This window comes from Lipotes vexillifer, unplaced genomic scaffold, assembly GCF_000442215.2.
Source record: "Lipotes vexillifer unplaced genomic scaffold, Lipotes_vexillifer_v1.1 scaffold1691, whole genome shotgun sequence".
In the NCBI taxonomy this organism is placed as follows: Eukaryota; Metazoa; Chordata; class Mammalia; order Artiodactyla; family Lipotidae; genus Lipotes; species Lipotes vexillifer.
The window spans coordinates 230,028-250,630 of NW_006789046.1; the positions used below are offsets into that span (position 1 = coordinate 230,028).

Below are 20,603 nucleotides of genomic sequence, written 5' to 3' on the forward strand. Positions count from 1 at the left end.
TATCAGGCGTTCTGGGTGAGGCGCGGACGCGGGGGCGGCGCGGGGGGCTGCCGAGGGGCCTCAGGGGCCCGCAACGCGGGAGGCTGTGGCCTCTCGGCTCGCTTTTCACGGGCGTCTTTGCTTTCCTTGGAAAAACCCGAGACGTTCAAGTCCTGCCAGACGCAGTGCGCTGCGTAGGGGGGCCGGGGGCGTTCGCTGCCGGCACGCTTTGTTTCGAGCGCTCTAGTGTTTATTCGACCCCTCCAGGAACCTGAAGCGGTGGGTGCTGCAGAGATGAGAGAGTTTACCCCGGTTCCACACAGCCAGTGAGGACGGGTTCAAACCCAGGCAGCCTGGTCCAGAGTGATTTTTTTTTTTTTTTTTTAATTATTTGAGACTTACAAAAGAGTTGCAAAAGGAGGACAGAGATTGCCTCTGTACCTTTTGCCGAGATTCCCCCAAATGTTAACCTCTTATGTTACCATAGCTCATTTTAGCAAACTGAGGAAACTAACACTAATACAAAACCATGATCTAATGTATAGGATTTATTCACTCAGCAGTTATCCCACGAATGACTTTAGTCTTTTACAAGATCCAATCCAGCACCATCCGTGTTTTCTTTGTCTTCTTATTCGTTAATCTGGAGCACTTCCTCTGTCTTTCCTTGACTTTTATGAGTCAGTTATTTTGCAGAATGCCCCTCAGTTTGGGTGTATCTGATGTTCCTTTATGATTACTTTTAAGTTATTTATTCTTATTAAGAAAAACCTTACCAGCGAAATTGTGTTTTTCTCTGCATCTTATCAGGAGTCATCTGATGCTGATTTGTCCCATTACTGCTGATGCTAACTTCGGTCGTGTGTTTTAGGTGATGTCTACAAGGTGTTTCCCTCATCAAGTTACCATTTTTCCCTTTCTAAATAGTAAATATCTTGTTTATAACCATACTGCCAACGAGTAATTTTAGCATCCAGAAGTGAGCATTTTCTGAAACAATTATAATTGTTGCATTTGCCACATGGTAATTTTTCCATGTCCATTATTTCTGCTTTTATAAGTTGGAATTGTACTGTAAGGAAGAACTTTCCATATCTTAATTTGTTCAGTTATTTCTTGGTATAGGCATTTTAATTTTATTTCATAGGTTATAATCCATTACTATCATTTATTTTGTTGCACTGTTGTCCAGATTTGGCCCATTGAAGTTGGCCTCTGTCCTTTTAGCCTGTCCTCAACATTTTGAGCACTTACTTATTTTCTGACACCACAAGATATTCTGGACTCATTTTGTTCTTTCCTTAACCTAGCCTGGAGTCAGTCATTTCTCTAAGGAGTGTTGGTTCCTTTTAGTTTAGATGTTTTTTTTAGAAACCAAGATCTGGGGGAGGTATGCTCATTATTACTGGAGTGTCATTGCTTTTTGGCTTTCTCAAAGGGCGAGCTGGGAAACATATATTTGTGTACACTATATACATCCGTATCTATTTCTATATCCATATATCTGTACATATTTAAAACTGAGTTTATATTGATACTTCCAATTCCAATCCATCACCACAGGGTTCATTCTACATTCCTTTTCCTCTAAATCTGGCTCCTGTTGTCCCCAGTACATTTACATTTTTGCTCAATCCTAGACCACATATAAAGTAATTTCAATATTACCAATCCATATTTGCGTGAAAAACAAACCTACTAAAGTATAATATTTGCATGTGGTTGTTTTTGTTTTTTTCCTTAGAATATATAGTTAAAATGCTGTTTTACAAAATTGTCTTAGTGTGTTTATGTTATTAATTTGTAATAAAGTGAGGTTCATTTGTTTCTGATTATATTTCACTTTGAGTCCTTACTGATTTTTTTTTTTTTTTTTTGTGCTGCAGTGCGTGGCTTGTGGGATCTTAGTTCGCCGACCAGGGATTGAACCCAGGTCCTTGGCAGTGAAAGCACGGAGTCCTAACCACTGGACCGCCAGGGAATTCCCGATTCCTTATTGATTTTAAGTTTTGGTATGTGAAACATTTATGTGGTTCTAAAAGTGAGCACAGTATCAGCTCTGAACTACAAGACTATTCAAACTTCTATTTTATCATTTATTCACTTTTTTGGGGGGAGAGGCAAGGGAATCTGGCAGCTGTAAATTCAAATTAAAAAGCACTCTGTACCCCTCACTGTAGCAGTATCCCTCACCCCAAGCAAGTTCCGGTGATTGAATTAAGATCTATCTGCTGCTCATCTCTCTCAGGTTTTACAAATGGTCATGGGTACTGTTTGGCAGTCAGTGAAGGACAGGAGAAAAGGCTTGGGTCATAGGCCCCTAATTTTCATCCCCTCGATCCCCTTAAAAATTGTCTATACCAAGTTTAGTTCATGCTGGGATTCCAGAGGGTGCCAGCACTGAGTCCCCTGTCTTGAGTGCAGAGATGAGCCACCTCTGGAATTTCTTTCAAGTCCCACAAAAATGTTTTATAAATTCAGCTTTTTGAGTATATTTACAGAGCACCAGTAAGACAACATGCCTTACCAAAGTAGATGTGGGTTTTCTGCATTAGGAATGGTGGTTGAGTGGAAAGCCAAATATATCTGGAGCCACAGTCCTTCAGAGGAAGGAGATAAAAAGAAACCTCTGCTTTAGGTGTCTCTTTGCCCAGCCATTGTTCCTAAATGGCTTGTTTGTGAGCGTCTAGGGACTGACTTTTAGCCTTCACAAATGGTCCTTTTTTGTACATTTTAGAGTTTGCAACTGCTTATGTTTTACCGAGGTCATGCAATGTTTTTTCAGTAAAGTGCTTGTCAAGTGTTTATTCTAAAACAATTGCTCCAAGTTTTTGGTCAGACAAACAAAAGTGTGATTAGTTCTACTGTCACATCTGCAATTGGGTAGCCTGTGGGTTCCTCTCTGATTTGGTCATCTTGGCAAGGGGTGAGATTGGCAAGGATGAAATCATCCTCCCAGGCTCCTTCCTGTATACCCAGCTTACAGTCACTGCCGCCAGCTTGCTGGAGAGGTGGGGCCCCGCCAGGGTGGGGCAAGCCCCTCTGCAGAGCCCACTTGGCTTGGAAAGCTCTTTCTTTTCCATGGAGCTCCTTTTCATATATGGTTTCTTAGGCCTTATCCTTTGCCCCAAACTCTTGTAAGTATGATGTTGGCTGTTAGGAGATGCTTGGCTATAGATCCTCCTTGCAGCCCTGGCCCTGTCGTAATCTGTGAAGAGACACCTCAGAGTCTCTCACTGCCTGGACGTGCCAATTTCTGAGCCTCTTTCTCAGTGCTCCGTTTGATCTGACAAGGCTGGGCCTGCATGGTCAGGGTCAACTGCTGCAGACCACTGCTGGGTTTTGGGTGAGAGAGTAAGTAAGTGCCCGAGCTCTTCCACACCCCACTGTATAGTCCGTGGTGGCATCTTGACACCGGGAGTGCATTCGAACTCTCTCATGACTGAGGTGGTCTTCAGATAGGGCCTCTTCTGCTTGTGTCTGTTTGCAGCCTGCAAATTTTCCATGTTTGGGAAACCATGGCTTTCATGAGGAGTAATTTCCATCTTCCTAAGACCCAGAATTTCCAAGTGCCTTTCAGAACTAACAGGTAAATATCCCCCTTAGATTAAAAAAAAAAAAAAAGTTTAGAAAGCTCAGCATTTTACAGGTGAGAACATCAGAGTGATGAGATGACCTAGCACAGTCCTGGTCTATCCCCTGCTGACCCCACTGCTTCTCTTAGAAGACTGTGAATGCCGTGGGCCAAGACAAGTTGACAGTGCGCTCCCCCCGCCCTTCCTGGAGATTTCCCCAGTTGCCCACTGTAAACTGGGTGCTTGCTGGGGATGCCTGCTGGCTGACGGACAGATTGGGTCCAGATTTTGAATCTGTGACCTTTAATAAAAGCCGATTATTCTCAGCCTTGGGGCTTTTAGGATTTGTGACGGATGCAGGGAGGGAAAGGAGCATAGCACTGGGCACGTCGAGGTCCAGCGGAGCGTACACAGTAGAAGCTGGTTTCTCTCTGGGGACTGGCTGGAGGTCCAGAGGGAGCTGTGGTGGGCAAGATGGGCCAGGCCCCATCCTAGGGGTCTTCATATACTGTGCCAAACAGGTTGAACTTTCTTTTAAAAAGGCCATGTGCCATGGGCACAGTATCACGTGGTCAGATTTCTGTACTAGAAGAGCAATTTCCATGGGTGGCTGTGTGACCGATGCATTTAAGAGGCGAGCCTACGGACGGTCGTCAGAGGAGGGAGGCCCGTTGACATCACAGACCTCCGTGTGCTCTCTCTGTAAAGAACTGCAGTGATGACTCATAGGCATTTCATCAAAGATCACAGTAGCATCGGCATCATTTAAAGTTGTGTATTTGCTTAAATCCTGATTCTTTGCCTGTGAGTGTGCACAGGCATGTGGGTGGTCTGTGTGTACGCCGATTTCTGTTGACAAGACTATGCCAGACCCCAGAACTCACTAGGCCACGCACCAGCCCGCACTCACGCAGCCCCACTGTAGTCAGCTGGCTTTGTGCATATGTTGGGGTTTGGGGCGCCAGCCATTAGACGTCAGTTAGTGTGGGTGAACGCCCGACTGTGGAGGTCACCGAGTCGCCTTGTTATTCCACTCTGGGCTTTTCTTGAGCTTGGTGGCCAGGCTGACCTGCTGGAACCCTGGTTTCCCAGTGGTCCTGGGAGGCTTGCAGCCAGGGCAGGGGCCACGGGCTGAACAGGATGTGTAAGCCTCCTGAAGGCTGAGCAGAGCCCCTTCCTGCCTTTACTTCTGGGCAGGGCCTCCCTGACCTCTGACTAGAGCAGCCCTGCGTCTCCAGCCACGCTAGTTATGTGGGAAGTTAACTCCTCTGCCCCTTTGTTTCCGTGCATCTCTGTCTTGTCCCAGTAAGGATGACAACCCGTTGGTGTGGGGACCCTATGTCTCCAGCAGGTGAAACAGCATCTGACGTGTAGTAAGTGCTAAATAAATACTTGTTAAATGAATAAATGAATGAATTTAAGAAAGTTTGCTATGTTTATGAGAATTTTACATTACTTAGTATGATTTTTTTTCTGGCTACAATGATATATATCCTAAATGGAGTAGTAACAAATATTTGTTATCTCCTTCAACGTGCCAGGATTGGGGTACAGAACAGAGTGTGGTGACCTCAGGACATACCTGGGGAATCCCCTCGGCTGTCTACCTGGGGGAAATACTTGGCAACTGACTAAACTGGAAGCCAATAACTCCAGTTTTTACTGAATTCAAAACTTTTTGAAGTGAATGTCCTTAGTTTTCCTGGAGTTCATTGATACATCCAATAACACACTTAAAGATCAAGTTATTGTTGATCAAGAGTGACCGAATCTGAGGGGAGAGGGCTGGCGATCAGAGTGTGGGGTGCTTGGGTATTTTGGAGTGGGGGAAACCATGGACGGGGTAGCAGAGGTGGGCCAGGCACCTCAGCGGATGCAGGGCCATCCTCTGTGGTAGAGCCACCTGGGCTCTGAGACCACCTAGCACACAGGGTTGTGGGTACTTTAAGGAAGCTGAGCCTCTGGAGGAGGAGGAGTGGTTTGGAAGGGCCCTGGGGGAACAAAGATACCTGCCTCCCTGGTTCCTCTGCTGTAGCCCCAGAGCCCCATGTTTATGTGTTGTCATGTGATAGTTTTTTTTACTTTTTTTTTTTTGCGGTACGCGGGCTTCTCACTGTTGTGGCCTCTCCCGTTGCGGAGCACAGCCTCCGGACGCGCAGGCTCAGTGGCTATGGCTCACGGGCCCAGCCGCTCCGCAGCATGTGGGATCTTCCCGGACCGGGGCTCGAACCTGCGTCCCCTGCATCGGCAGGCGGACTCTCAACCACTGCGCCACCAGGGAAGCCCATCATGTGATAGTTTTTACCATTTAGTTATTTAGTACATACTTTTGAGCGCCTCCTGTGTGCTGGAGTTCCAAGTATGGGATACCATGTGGAACGTGTAGGGAAGAATGATAACATAAGCAATAATCCACCCGCTCCTGATAAGTGCCGCGTAGAGAATTTGGATAGGTCTACGGCATTGCACCAGTTTGGGTCGAAGCTGAGGGGGGATTTCCTGGAGTGATCCTTGAGTTGGTCTCAGTGACAGGAAGGAGACTGCATGTGGGTTGGGAGGAGCATTCCAGGCAGAGGGGCAGCTGGATTGAGATTGACTGACGGGGTGGGAGGGGGAACCATTCGGCACATCCCAGCCCTGAATGTAGCGATCCAGGTGTTGTAAGTGGACCGAGGAATGGGAAGCACTGCTGGGCAGGGGGCAGTTAGGCTTTTTTTTTTTTTTTTTTTTTAAGATTCCTTTGGTGGCTCTGAAAGGGCAAATGTGGAGCAGAGGCGCCAGTTCAGGGTCTGGAGTCAGTGAGACTCCAGGTGAGGGATGATGGTGGCTGAGGTGTGGTGGGGGGATGAGAGACAGCTGGAAATCCAGGCTAGATCCAGGTGTTCAGCTTGGTCAGCTGGGTGGAGAGGGGTGCCATCGGCGAGCTGAGGGCAACGGGGGCGGGGGCGTGCAGAATTGAGGGTGGCAGGCTCAGGGTTTCTGTCAGCACCCTGTTAACTCGAGATGGCAAGCAGGCCCTGGATGGATGCAGCTAAGGAGAGGCTGACATGGCCGCACTGGGCCTGTGGGTGCTGGGTGAGGCAAGGTGCGACTGCCTAGCAGGAGAGGTGGTGGAGACTGGGGCTGTGCCCAAGGTCTGCCCCGGCAGAGCTCTGCTCTGCCCCAGAGCCCTGCGGGGAGGCCACCACGCTGTCATTGGTTAGGACAGCTCTATCAGGACACTTGTGGAGTTCAGCCGCCCCTTCTGATTAGCACCCTGCTTCCGAGTTCATCCTCCCTCCCTGCCCTCACACTCAGAACGCTTGCTTCCTGTCCGATGCCACATGTCAGGGGGCGCTTTCTCCATCCAGCATTCTCAGATTCTCGGTGGACACCGAGTGGGTGTCCTACGTTTAACTCAGTTCCCACGCTAACTGCCTGGGGTTAGTGCCGATCCCACGAGATGCCCCCCTTCTGGATGCCAGTTGCAAGTCCAGGTTGTCACCTATGCTCTGCCCGACTGCTGTAAATCAGGGTTCCCATGACCCCTCTCCTCAGATTCAGTAATGTGCTAGAGCAGCTCACAGAACTCTGGGAAGCGCTTTACTTACTAGATCACCAGTTTATTATAAGCGGATACAACTCAGAGCTGCCAGATGGAAGACACAGGGTAAGGTGGGTGGGAGGGGCTGGGAGCTCCCATGCTCGCTCTCCCGGCACACTGCCCTCCACATTTCCACGCCTTCACCAGCCCAGAAGCTCTCCAGGCCTGGTAGTTCAGGGATTTTTATGGATGCTTTTGAAACCGTACATAATAATTAGTCAAACCCATTCACCTGCCTTCCCTAATCAAGGTAGTTTTAAGACTTGCATGTCCTCCGAGCAGCACGTAGCCTAAACAATAAGATGTTTGCCTGAGCTGTTTTCCAGGAACTTGGAGTCAGCCGTGTCTAGTTCAAGCTGAGCCAGTTAAGACTGGATAGGACCACCAACCCTCCAACTGGGCATGTAGGAGTGTCCACTGGGTGACCTTTTAACACTGGAGGGTGGAAAACTCCACCTTCAAAACGTGCAGAGGCCTGTAGCCTAGTTACACCCGTGCAGACCGATTACCAAACCTTTTTTCAATCACCTTTCCTCATGAGCTTGCCTCTGACTGCCCTGCTTCTTTATTCCTGATCCCATAAATACCCTGAGCCCCTTGCCTCTGGGGAGGTGGATTTGAGATCCATTTTCTTCGCTTGATTATCTTGCAAATAAACGCCCTCTTTGCTGCAACCTCGGTGACTAAGCGAGGCTTGTTGTGTGGGGGGCAAAGTGAACCTGGTTGCCAGCCACGAGGTAAGTCCAGAGGGACGTTTTGCCTGTGCCTCGTCGGCCCCTTGCCAGTACTGAAAGCCTGTGGAGGAGTCTGAGCATCTGCTTGATCTGTTTGTTCCAGGGACCCGTCCCCTGGATTTCCCCAGGGAGGTGTTGCTGACCTTCGGTGCTTAGTTTCATTTTGCAGCAAAGAGACAGGTTTTGGGTTTGTTTTTGTTGTTTTTTTGTTTTTTTAAATTTATTATTTTTGGTTGCATTGGGTCTTTGTTGCTGTGCACAGGCTTTCTCTAGTTGCAGCAAGCGGGGGCTACTCTTCGTTGCAGCGCGTGGGCTTCTCATTGCGGTGGCTTCTCTTATTGTGGAGCACGGGCTCTAGGTGCGCGGGCTTCAGTAGTTGTGGCATGCGGGCTCAGTAGATGTGGCTGGCGCACTCCAGAGCGCAGGCTCAGTAGTTGTGGCGCACGTGCTTTGCTGCTCCACGGCATGTGGGATCTTCCTGGACCAGGGCTCGAACCTGTATCCCCTGCATTGGCAGGCGGGTTCTTAACCACTGTGCTACCAGGGAAGCAGGTTTTGGGTTTTGAGTTTTTCTGTTTGGAAGATGTCTTTTGGGTGAGTAACCTCCTTAAAGAAATGCACCTGTGCCTGTTGCCAAAAACCTTGGTTCCCTGTGCACCAGTGCCAAATAGAAATACGGAGACAGAGATTTGGAGGAAAAGAAATAGAGAGGCTTTTATTTCTCTGCCAAGCAAAGGAGAGACACGGCATGCTGGCATCTCAAGGACTGTGCCCCTGCTCCTCGGGGAATCAGAGAAGATTTTACATGTGGGGCTTGCAGTCCGGCCTATATGATAAGGATCAAAAGTAGTGAAGGTCTTGCATTCTTCTTCTTCCTGCATTATTTCAAAACAGTCACAGCTGGCGTCAGGCTGCCTGGTAATTGGGTTGTTGGGTCCGTTTGTCTCTTGGTTATTGGCCTGTGACCTTCCTTCTGAAATGCAGATGCTACAAGGGAGTGCAGGATGTCATTCACATAGTGTTAAAGAGTGATAGGTTAGCTTCCTAAAGTACAAATCTAGTTACAGACACTACAGATCAGTAACAGTTAAAACTAGGAGTGATTGGGCTTCCCTGGTGGCGCAGTGGTTGAGAGTCCGCCTGCCGATGTAGGGGACATGGGTTCGTGCCCTGGTCCGGGAGGATCCCACGTGCCGCGGAGCGGCTGGGCCCGTGAGCCATGGCCACTGGGCCTGCGCGTCCGGAGCCTGTGCTCCACAACGGGAGAGGCCAGAACAGTGAGAGGCCCATGTAACGCAAAAAAATACCAAAAAACAAAACAAACAAACAAAAAACTAGGAGTGATTAACTCTTTCAGGCCAGGTTATGTTTCTTCTCTAGCCTGTTCACTGTTCCCTTTATTTTTCTTGTTCTCAGGAGAGGGAAAACTTCATTTCTATTTTTGCTGCAACATGCCTAGATTGTTTGCCAATCCTGTCCAGATTGTGGGTTGGAGGCCCACCTGGCAGGATTTTTAAACCTGATTGATTAAACCATTAGCCACTGGTGATTGATTCAGCCACCAGCTCCTCTCCTTTCCCTGAAAGTTGGGAGGTGGAGTTGCAAGTTTCAACCCTCTGGTTCCCCTGGCAACCAGCGCCCAACCATTGGTTATCTAGGGGCTTTCCAAAATCACCTCATTAACATAGACTCAGGTGTGGTTGAAAGAGGTTTGTTATGAATAATGGGAGACATCCTTTCACCTGGAGTTATTTCAGGAACTGGGAACAAAAACTAACTAAAGATGCCCCTGTAGCTTCTGTCACTCAGGAAATAAGGGTTTTAGGAGCCTTGTGCCAGAAACCGTGGATGAAGACCAGTGTTTGTTGCTGTATCACAACCCACAAGGCCCTGCGGTCTCCTCCTCCCTCAGCCTCTCGTGCCTGTGCCCTCTCCCTCTCCTCCGCATCTCTGGTGCAGTCACCCCAAGGCAGGCTGGGCTGGAAGGGCATGTGCCTCCTCCCCTCCGTGAGGCTGGCCTGCACCCCCAGGGGACACCGGCAAGTTGTGGATGGATGTTTGTGTCCAGATTGAGATCATCGTGGACCCCTGAGGATTAGGGGCTGCGAAGACCAGCCTTAAGAAATGATAGTATTTGTCACACAGGTGCTGATAACAAGCGTCCCCTGCACAAGTTTCTGGGGGTCAGCGCAGCAGGCCTGTGGGAGAGACTCAGCCTATACTTTTTCTGTCCTCTGTGGCTGCTTTCACACAGAGTTGAGGGGCTTCAGTAGAGACCCTGTGACCCACCAAGCCCTCAATATTTACCGACTGGCCAGGAAAGGGAGAAAGCTTGCCAGGCCCTGTCCTGCACAATTTGTTTCCCTTATCATAAGGAATTCATTTAGATCTAAATGCCGACAGCGTCACCTGGGAAAGTGCCTTGCTTTTTCCTTATGAAAGATGCAAATCCTGTGATGGATCCTGTTTTCTTTTGTGCTTTGCCTTCCAGCAAGCCCTTAGTCAGATGCATTGCTCAATACTTAATAATTACCTGGCCTTCATTGCCCATTCCTAACGTTCATCGTGTATTTCTTTTTTTTAAATCAATTTTATTTATTTATTTATTTTTGGTTGCATTGGGTCTTCATTGCTGCACGCAGGCTTTCTGTAGTTGCGGCGAGTGGGGGCTACTCTTCGTTGCCGTGCACGGGCTTCTCATTGCAGTGGCTTCTCTTGTGGAGCACAGGCTTTAGGCACACGGGCTTCAGTAGTTGTGGCACACAGGCTCAGTAGTTGCGAGCTCAGTAGTTGTGGCACACTAAGCTCACGGGCTTAGTTGCTCTGCGGCATGTGAGATCTTCCCAGACCAGAGATCGAACCCGTGTCCCCTGCACTGGCAGGTAGATCTTCAACCACTGCGCCACCAGGGAATTCCCTCATCGTGTGTTTCTTATTTTACTTTCTGTGTTCTGAGCACTGTTCTGCTGAGCTGTGAGAAACAAATGTCTAAAAAGTTTGTTTCATGTTCCCACTGTCCACTGGGGTAGCCCAGCACGTAACACACATCTTCTTCCAGAAAATGCACCCTTATTGTTTCTTTAGTCCTGACAGAATATTTTAGGAGTCTCTAAATACTAACCCAGACCACTTGGACGATTTCTACTTTACTTTTTTTTCATTTTGTTTCCAAGATGTTAATAGTCATAATTTTGATTACACAGATAATTTTTTGGTGGGGTGTGTGTGTGTGTTTGTTTTTTGGTTTTTTTGTTGCTTTTCTCTAGAGTTTTATGAGTTCTGTTATTAGTGATCACCTTTCACAGGGCAAAGAATCCACAACTCATAAGCTAAGCAAGACTTGGGCTGTTTGAGGAGAGCAGTGCTGGTGGCGGCAACTCTGCAGATGTTTGAATTGAGGTCCTACGAAGAGTTCAATCACAGTAAACCTGATGCCATCAAAACGTTGTGTAAAATGAAAAATTTGTTCATTTCTTACCTCCACTGGGTTTTAGAAAGTAAGGTTTCATTGTAGAACTTTGTTGGTTTGTTTTTCTTTTACTATTTATTTATTTATTGGCTGCGTTGGGTCTTGGTTGCGGTGCGTAGGATCTTTCGTTGCAGCACACGGGCTCTTTGTTGTGGTGCATGGGCTCCAGAGCGCGCAGGCTCTGTAGTTGCCTCACGCAGCCTCTCTGGTTGTGGCACGTGGGCTTAGTTGCCCCACGGCATGTGGGATCTTAGTTCCCTGACCAGAAATTGAACTGGTGTCCCCCGCATTGCTAGGCAGATTCTTAACCACTGGACCACCAGGGAAGTCCCCCTGTTGTTGGTTTTTGTTATCAGTAATTTCAGGAGTGAAATGAACTTCATGTCTCTAAAAAAGTAGTCCTCTTTCTGGTTTAGAGAGTGTTTGCTGTAAATGTAATGTTAAAAATAAATGTGGATATTTGCTTTACATTGACCAAGGGGGACCAGTATTCATGCTGCTGGTGCCCCTTGGGAGGGGCTGCATGGAACCTCCACAACCTGCAGGGTGTCTTCACAGGCCCCTGAAATCTTGTTCCTCTGTCCAAGAGGGTTTCCATGAATGTGTATTGACCCTGTGGGTTGAGATGGCCTGGGACAGTTTGTCTTTTTCATCTTAAAAAAAGACCCACTTAAAATGAATCAGACATTTCAGACTCTTTAGGGACAATGATACACAAAAGTCATTGCTGGATGCCTGCCTCAGACCCCACCTGGCCTTCCTGGAAAGGCACTCTCAGAGCCAGGCATCATTCACATGCCACCCTCTGCCCCAGAAGATGCCAGTGGCACCTGTGCCAGCCTTTATGCCTTCTGAGCCTGTTGTGTAGCTGGCAGGGCCTGACCCATGGCCTCGGACCCATTGCATAAGTCAAGCCCAGGAGATTCCCCCCCCGCACCCCCACCAGCGGTTTTGCATATCAGAATCCACCCCATCTCTGCCCGGTGATGGGACCCGGACAGTGGTGGAGGTGCCCTGGTGGGGAACAACCCTCACCAGCCCTGCCCTTGTGGGCCATCCTCTGTGGATACAGGAAGCAAGAGGTCTTCAGACATTTGTTGGCAATTTGACAAAGTAGTTTTATGCTGTTGAATCTAATAATTAAAAAATCGGAGTTGTGTATTATATATTGTTTTTTTAATTTTCATTTTTTTTCTAGCACTTTATTGTGTTTTACAAAAGTATCAGTGCACGATGGACTGGAAACACAAGAACAGAGGAGCCTGCTTCTGGGTGGTGAATCTCCGGGAGCCTGCATTCCAGCTCCAGGAGTAGAGCATGGGGGTGGGAAGGGGCATTGGCTCAGGGACCACCTGGGGCCAGTCGCAGCTCAGCTACTGAGCGGCCTCATTTTTTTATTTGCAAAATGGAGAGAGCACTTTATGAAACTATTTTAAAGAACCTAGCTTTTTTTTTTTTTTTTTTTTTTTTTTTTTTTGCTGTGCGCGGGCCTCTCACTGTTGTGGCCTCTCCCACTGCGGAGCCCCAGACGCGCAGGCCCAGCGGCCATGGCCCACGGGCCCAGCTGCTCCGCGGCATGTGGGATCTTCCCAGACCGGGGCGCGAACCCGTGTCCCCTGCATCGGCAGGCGGACTCTCAACCACTGCGCCACCAGGGAAGCCCAAGAACCTAGCTTTTGTAGGTGAGCAAACAACACTCCTTGTCTTTCCTTCCTCTCTTACCTCGGTAATCCTGCACTTACTGTCTGTTCCCTCTGCTGTAGGGTGAGGATAGGGTAGAAGGAGCCTTTGGGGTCTGGGCCTAGTATGCCCCTGCCCTGCTGGACCCTAGGGGAGCTGCCTTTGGCTCTCCAGAACTCGGTGTGACCAGAAAGCCAGTAACTGGCTAGAGCATCCTCCTGCTTTGGTGACAAGCGATCACTTAGTTGGGGATCTGAGGTGTGTGTTGTGGAAGACAGGGTCCCTAACGGTGAACCCGTTGCCTGCCTCCTCTTTGCTGCAGCTGCCGACATGCTGCCCCCGCCCACAGAGCAGGCCCTGAATGCCCTGCTGGCTCGCAAGGAGGAGGAGTGGCGAGCACTGCAGGCCCAGCACTCCCAGATGCAGGAGGCAGCCCTGCAGGACGCTCAGCGCCAGCTGGAGGAGGCGCAGGGGAAGCTGCGACGCCTGCGGGAGGACTTTGTCTACAACCTGCAGGTGCTGGAGGAGCGGGACCGGGAGCTGGAGCGCTACGACGCTGCGTTTGCCCAGGCCCGTGGGCTGGAGGAGGCCAGGCAGGCCGAGGTGAGCGAGCTCAAGATCGAGGTGGCCAAGCTGAGGCAGGCGCTGGCCAGCGAGGCCCGGCGGGTGGAGGATCTGCAGCAGCAGTCCCAGCAGAGGCTGCAGGAACACCGCCTAGAGCTGGAGCGGGTCCACAGGTGAGGGCCAGCGGACCCCACTCCCCGACCCTCCACACGCCTCTCGCCCCACAGCGCTGCCCGGCACCCACCTGTCCAGTGTTTGTCAAGGGAAGGCAGGCAGGGCCACACCTGGATGTCTTTTTCTGGGTCCCAGTGTGGCTGAAATTAGTGGAGATTGGTTCAACTATTTGGAATTTTTCCCCACGATTTACAAATCTATATCATTATAATAAAACATGTTTGAGTTTATGATGATTTTAATGGTGTGGAATATATATTAAATTCAAAACTAAGTGAGCTGACTTGAAGCAAGTTGACTGAGACCCTGAAGCTGCCATCAAGCTTGTGGGCTCCGCTCACGGCGAGAAGGGAGGTCAGGCCTCAGCTGCGCACTCTGCTGCAGCCTTGAAGTGCTGTACACTGTTTTGTGAAGTGTCTCCTCAGGTCTTCTGCCCGTTCTTTTTCACCAAATTGGGGACATTTTCAACCGTTATTTCTTCAAGTACATTTTTGGCCCCACCCTCTTTTTCATTCCATTCTGGGACTGCAGTGATGACGATGTGAGTGTTACATCTTTTGTTATCCCATCGGTCTCTGAGGCTCTGCTTACTTTTTTCAGTCTATTTCTTTCTATTAACAGGTCAGGTAACTTTTGTTTTTCACTGGTTCTTTTCTCTAACATGTTCATTCGGCCTTTGAGCCCAACCAGGATGTCCTTTGTTTTGGTTATTGTACTTTTCAGTTCTCAAATTTCCATTTGATTCTTTGTTACTTTTTCTTTGCTGAGAGTTTCTGATTTCCATTTGTCCTAAAACTGTGCAAAATTGCTTGTTGAAGCATCTTTATGACGGCTGCTTTAAAATCCTTGTTAGATCATTTCAGCATCTGCGTCATCTTGGTATTAACATCTGTAGATTGTGTTTTCTCATTCAGGTAGAGATTTTCCTGGTTCTTGGTATGACTGGTGACTTTTGATTGTATCTTAGGCACTTTGGGAATTGTGTTGTGAGAGCCTGGATCCCACATCACGTACTCTTCTGCAGGCAGTCACCTGTCCAGGTGCAGCATGTAGGTCCCCTGGGTCCTGCCAAAGCCACCCCCGCAAAAGTGAAGCATCACCTGTCACCTCATGTTTGCAAAGGTGACCCTGCAAATGTGTAGTTTGGGGACTATTCAGTGTTACTTTTCTTAACACTGCACTTTTCACACAGTGACAGGAACAGTGAGCTGGACCAGCAGCGGGAGCAGTATGGGAACCTGAAGTGGAAGCTGGAAAGGAAGCTGGAGGAGCTGGACAGCGAACTTGCCCTGCAGCGGCAGGTAGGGCGTGGGGTCCGGTTCCTCCTCAGGTGCCCACCCTGCCCACCCTCTCAGAAACCAAAATTGTACCAGGTGGAGAAGACCATTTTGTTAGCTGTATGGTATCCTGGGATCGCAGATTTCCACTTTATGGTGATCTGTGGGGAAGTGTGATGGGGGTGTCTAAATCTTCCTCTGTAGTAACTCCCCCAGGGTTCTCTTTCCTTGGAAATAGAATAAACATTTCCTCCTTTATTTATTTTAGAAAAAAGTATTATGAAGTTAAAGTTTGAGTTATTTACTGTGGAAAAGAGCTGGGAGCTCAAGTTGTGATAATTGTACTTCTGTCAACATAGCAGTAAATAAGTTTAAATATAGATGTATCAGCTGACAGGTGACACTTAAACCTGTCACCAAAATTTCTCCTTGGTGTCATTGAAACTCAGCCTACATGTCTGAGAGACTCAGCTATGTTGGGGTTTGGGTGAAGGATATCCTTCACACTTATGGCCGAAGTCCATGTCTGGCAGGGCTGCATGTAGGCAAGGACGTGGGTACCCTTGGTCTCCTTCCAGGATGTGCCAGGCTTGTGTCATCGTAGCAGTGACTGGTGTTTATGGAAACTGCCTCATGGAGCTCCTTATGCGTGTGTGTGAATTTATCCTCTCAACACAACAGAGACACAATTTTGTTCTACATTTTCCAGATAGGGGAAACATTAAGTAACCTGCCCAAGATCCCCCTCAGTAAGTGGCAGAGCCGTAATTTGAGTCCAAGACACTTCCAGTGCAAGAACTCTTAGGTACTGTCATCCTGCCACAGGATAACAACTCACGCCTTATTTTTATAAATTTATTTATTTTATTTATTTATTTTTGGCTGCACTGGGTCTTTGTTGCTGTGCACGGGCTTTCTCTAGTTGCGGCGAGCAGGGGCTACTCTTCATTGTGGTGCGCGGGCTTCTCTGCGGTGGCTTCTCTTGTTGCAGAGCACGGGCTCTAGGCGTGCAGGCTCAGTAGTTGTGGCTCGTGGGCTCTAGAGCGCAGGCTCAATAGTTGTGGCGCACGGACTTAGTTGCTTCACGGCATGTGGGATCTTCCCGGACCAGGGCTCGAACCCGTGTCCCCTGCATTGGCAGGCGGATTCTTAACCACTGAGCCACCAAGGAAGCCCACGCCTTATTTTTAGACTTGTGTCTGTGATATTGGAGAGGAGCTGGATCTAGAAGTCAACCTGTCTGTGTCCTCACTTCTGCCCTCCTTGGAGTGATGCTGACTGAGCCATTGAGCTCTGAACTAGGCCCCTAGTCTCTCCAGTGGATGTGCCACTGGGCAGATGTGAACGGTGTGCCTGCCTGTGCTGGTTCCTTTTTGGGCACTGGGGTCAGCAGTTCTCAAGGAGGACAGAGCTGTCAGCTGGCGGACTGAGGCCTGACTGCTGGGCCCTCTGTCCCACAGCATAGCGTCAGTGTCCTGAGATAGGACGGCATCCTGATGTGCTATACCCGTCAGGATGGAAGGCGCCCATGGACACAACTGTCCTTGTGACCGAGCTTTCAGGCACGGCCACATCTACCAACCATGGCTGGTGGCGGACGGGGCCCTGCCCTTTTCTTCCCCTCTTGGAAGCTTGAATTTTACTGTCCATGATGCCATCATCGCTTAGAACATTTGAAATTTCCTGCAGAGGACTTTCTTTTGGAGTCCTCAGGGACCAAAGAACTTTTTCCATTATGGGCAGGTTTGACTTTTGGAAACAGTCCAAGGTCACTGGGGCCTGAGCTGAGTGATCAAGACCAGGTATGACTCATCTAAGTCATGAGGTTTCCTCAAGTGGCATTGGAGTCCCTTCCAAAGAAGGAGTTTTGGAAGGGCTCTGGGCAGCGGTGGGAGTGTCCCAGTTAGCAGGACAGTCAGTGGCACTTGGAGGCAGCAGTGCCCTGGTGGGAGTTGTGGTCGCTGGGCTGGGTCTGTGGGTGGCTTCCCAGCCTGTCCACACTCAGAGCCCTTGCCGCGACTCAGGCTCGTTCAGGCTTTGAGCCCCTTTGTCCACAAGGAGGGCACCTCCAGATGGGAGTTTTTATACCAGCCCTGTCTCTGGAAGGAAGGAAACTTGACGTCTGGACTCTCCAGCACTGGGCTCCGTTCAGAGCTGCTGCCAGGAACTTGGGCAGCCTTTGCTGCCTAGCGTGGTTCAGGGACAGCTGGGGCTCACACCAGCCTCAGGACTCTGCTGCCCACGCCCGACTCTGTGACTGAAGAAAGGGCCTTATGTGCTCATCAGCTTTGTGGGCTTCCTTTGGGCTGGTTTCCCGTCTCCTTTTTCTGAAGATCTTTGTGTTCATTATTGACTTGTCAAAGGTAGAATTGATGCAATGGTAATAGTGATTTTTATTTTCAAAAAAGAAGTATAAGATGACGGGAGCTGAGTTTGTTTAATGTTTATTATGTCTGCAAGCTGTAGACTGTGGACTTAAGGTTTTTCACTGTTGGTTAGCAGTCACAGGATTAGACGCCACTGGAGGAGAAACAGTGATTTATTGATTTATTCATTTAACAAATAGACTTTGCCAGACACCATCCCGGGCCCTGGGGTTAGGGCTGAGCAGGGGCCCCACCTGCCCTGAGAGTGAGCTGGCCCTTGTGGGGGCACAGTGGGCACCCAAACATTACAGGCTCTGGCTGTAGCATCCTAGGGACATCACCTGCATAACACAGGGAGGCAGGGTGGATGGGGCTGATCTTTTAATAGGCAGGTCAGGAAGGGCACCCCGAGAAGAGGACTTGTGAGCCCGCCTTCAGTTGGCATCAGAGTTCAAGTTCAAGGGGGCTGAGATAGCGGCGGTGTAGGCCTCCCAGGCCCTCGTGAGGTTGGCCTTTGCTCCAAGTGAGGTGAGAAACTCTTGGGGGCTTGTGAGCCAAGTTGAGTTTTTAAAAGATCCTCTGTTGTTGGATTGAGGACAGCCTGTGGGACTGGGGAGGCAGGGAGACATGAGGCGGCTGCCACAGCCCCAGGTGAGAGGTGGGGGGCTTGAGCCACTGGCAGGTTCTGGATACACCTAGACGTCAGAGCCGGTGCACACGCTGATAGATGAGATGGGGTGAGAGGCAGACGCCAAGGACACATCTGGTTTGGGGCTGAGTGCCTGGCAGGATGACTTGCCCTGTTTGGAGATGGGGGAAACACGCAGGGAGGATGGGGAGGGCACTTGGTCGGGCTGCATAGGAAATGGCTTTTGCGCTCCCTGGTGGACAAACTGGGAGGTCATGATGGAGCAGGTGGGCCACAGGGTACAGAGCTAGGAACCTGGGGCATCCCCAAAGGGTGACTGTAGGCAGAGGAGCCATCCAGGCTGAGCCGGGGACATCGGCACAGGGCAGGAGCATGGGTGGGGGACTAGCAGGAGAGGGGCCCCCAGGAGCAAGAGAAGAGGGTGGTCGGGAGGCGGGCCTGAGCCGCGTGTCTCTGGGGTGAAGTGGGGATGGGGAGTGGACTTGGACGCAGCAGCGTGTTGCAGGGGTGGTGGCTTTCTTGTTTCCTCACCAAGGACACTAAATGCTTGCCCGCTGATCTGGGCCAGGCTCTGCCTGTGTGAGGGCTTCCTGCCCCCTGGCAGCCACAGACTGCAGAACTTTGAGCAGAAACCAAGTGCTTCAGTATTTTGTAGCGTTAGGAGTGAATCTCAATGATTTTCATATTCTGATCCCAACAAGGGTTACTCGTGTGACCCCTTATACTTCGTCTTGCTTCTCAAGGGATAAAAAAAGTATGTTTTCAGTTATACTTCTGCATCGTGTCTCTGGGGCCCCCCACCTTCCGAGGAGGGGGCGGGGGCTGCTATGGAGTTTATTGCAGGGCGGAGGCAGACGAGCCCATTCTTGCCAGGCGCGCGCAGGCTGGGTTCAGCCTTCCCCGACTCTTTCCTTCAGGGAGCTGAGTCTGTCCAAGTCTCTTCAAAAGCAGGGGCCTCATTACTTGGTCAGAAACCTGGAATCCTGCTAGTGTGCTGGGCTCTCCATGCGCTGTGCTTTCCAGGACGTGCATTTCAGTTTCACTCTGTCCCTCAGTGTGTGATTTCTGCATCTGTATCCAGACCTCCCGTCCATAGGGCACATCAGCCACGAGTGTCTGCTCTCCTGTCACCACTGTAAACAAGACGATAAAGGACTAAGGACAGTGAGAACCCACAGCAGTGATGGGAGCAGAAGGGCCTCAGCACACGGATGAGTGAGCCTGTGCTTTCCCGGGGAGGGCGGGGGCAGCAGCTGGGGAGCGGGCCTGTGGGAAACGCAGCCAGTGGGCCTACAGACTCAGAGAGGTTAGGCCTTGGGACACCAGGGGCCATGCATGTGCAGGTGGATGTCTGTATTTGGAGCCACCATATACAGCGAACCACCTGCCTCACGTGCAGATGGAGTGCCCAGCAGCCAGGAGCTCCTTCCCCAGGCAGAAGCTCAGCAGTTTTCTTTACAGAAATTGAACTACCCATGGGGAGAAGGAAGGCGGCTGTGTGGGCCCTGGTGTCTGCAGCGCAGATCTGACTTTAGGGAAGCAGCGCCCTCAGTCGGCTCTGCGAAGATTCAACTTAATTGAGCTGTAATTTCCTACAGTCCCTGCACCCATGTTAAACGTGCAGTTCAACAAGGTTTAACACAGGTACTTGAGTAACAACCAGGATAGTACTTTCCTGCCACCCAAAGTTCCACGTGCTTCTTTGCAGTCAGGGAGCAGCACCCCTGGCACCGGCCCCACTGGCCTGCTTCCTGCTGCTTGCGGCGAGATCTGTCTTTCGGAGAGTCCTGTGAGAATGGAGCTGCGCACTGTGCCCTTTTTTGTCTGGCTTCTCTCTCACCATGACGTGTCTGAGGCTCATAGTTGTCATGTAGTTGGCAGCTTGTTCTTTCTCAGTGCCAGTGCTGTGTTGTGTGGAGGTGCTAGTCTCTTTCCATTCTCTGTCAACGCACATTTTGGACACTTGGGTCGTTTCCAGTTTGGGGCCATTTCGAATGAGGCTGCTGTGAGCATTCTTGGCCGTCTTTGAATGGACACGGGCTACATGACCAGGAGTGCAATTTCTGTGATGTGTACTACGGCTGTGAGTAACTTTTTAAGAAACTGCCGAGCTGTCCTCCAAGATGGTTGTAGCGTCACATTCCACCAGCAGCAGATTAGAGTTCTAGTCGCTCCCCGTCCTTGTTAGCACTTAGTGTTGTCAGTCTTTTTCTCTTTAGCCAGTCTAGTGGTTGTGTAGTAGTGTCTTACTGTGGTTTTAATGTGCTTATCCCTGATGATCAAAGATTAAGCATCTTTTCACTTGCTTACTGGCCATTCATATATCCTTTGTGAAGTGTCTCTTCAGCTTTCTTGTACTTAAAAAAATTGGGTTATTTGTCTTTACATTACTGATATGTAAGAGTTCTGCATATATATTCCAGAAACAAGTTCTTAGGTATATATATTTCAAATGTTTTCTTCCAGGACTTCCCTGGCAATCCAGCAGTTAAGACTCTGCGCTTCCACTGCAGGGGGCATGGGTTTGATCTCTGGTCGGGGAGCTAGGATCCT

At 49.7% G+C, this 20,603-nt stretch overlaps 1 protein-coding gene across 1 annotated transcript in view; it reads left to right on the forward strand.

Annotated features, from left to right (window-relative positions):
- Positions 1-13,350: 13,350 nt before the first annotated feature.
- CCDC57 (coiled-coil domain containing 57) overlaps positions 13,351-20,603 on the forward strand; it is a 96,856-nt gene continuing 89,603 nt past the window's right edge. Inside the window, exons 1-2 of the mRNA XM_007462379.1 lie at positions 13,351-13,757; positions 14,951-15,059. Coding sequence (XP_007462441.1) covers positions 13,351-13,757; positions 14,951-15,059 — 516 coding nt within the window. The remainder of the gene's footprint in view (positions 13,758-14,950; positions 15,060-20,603) is intronic.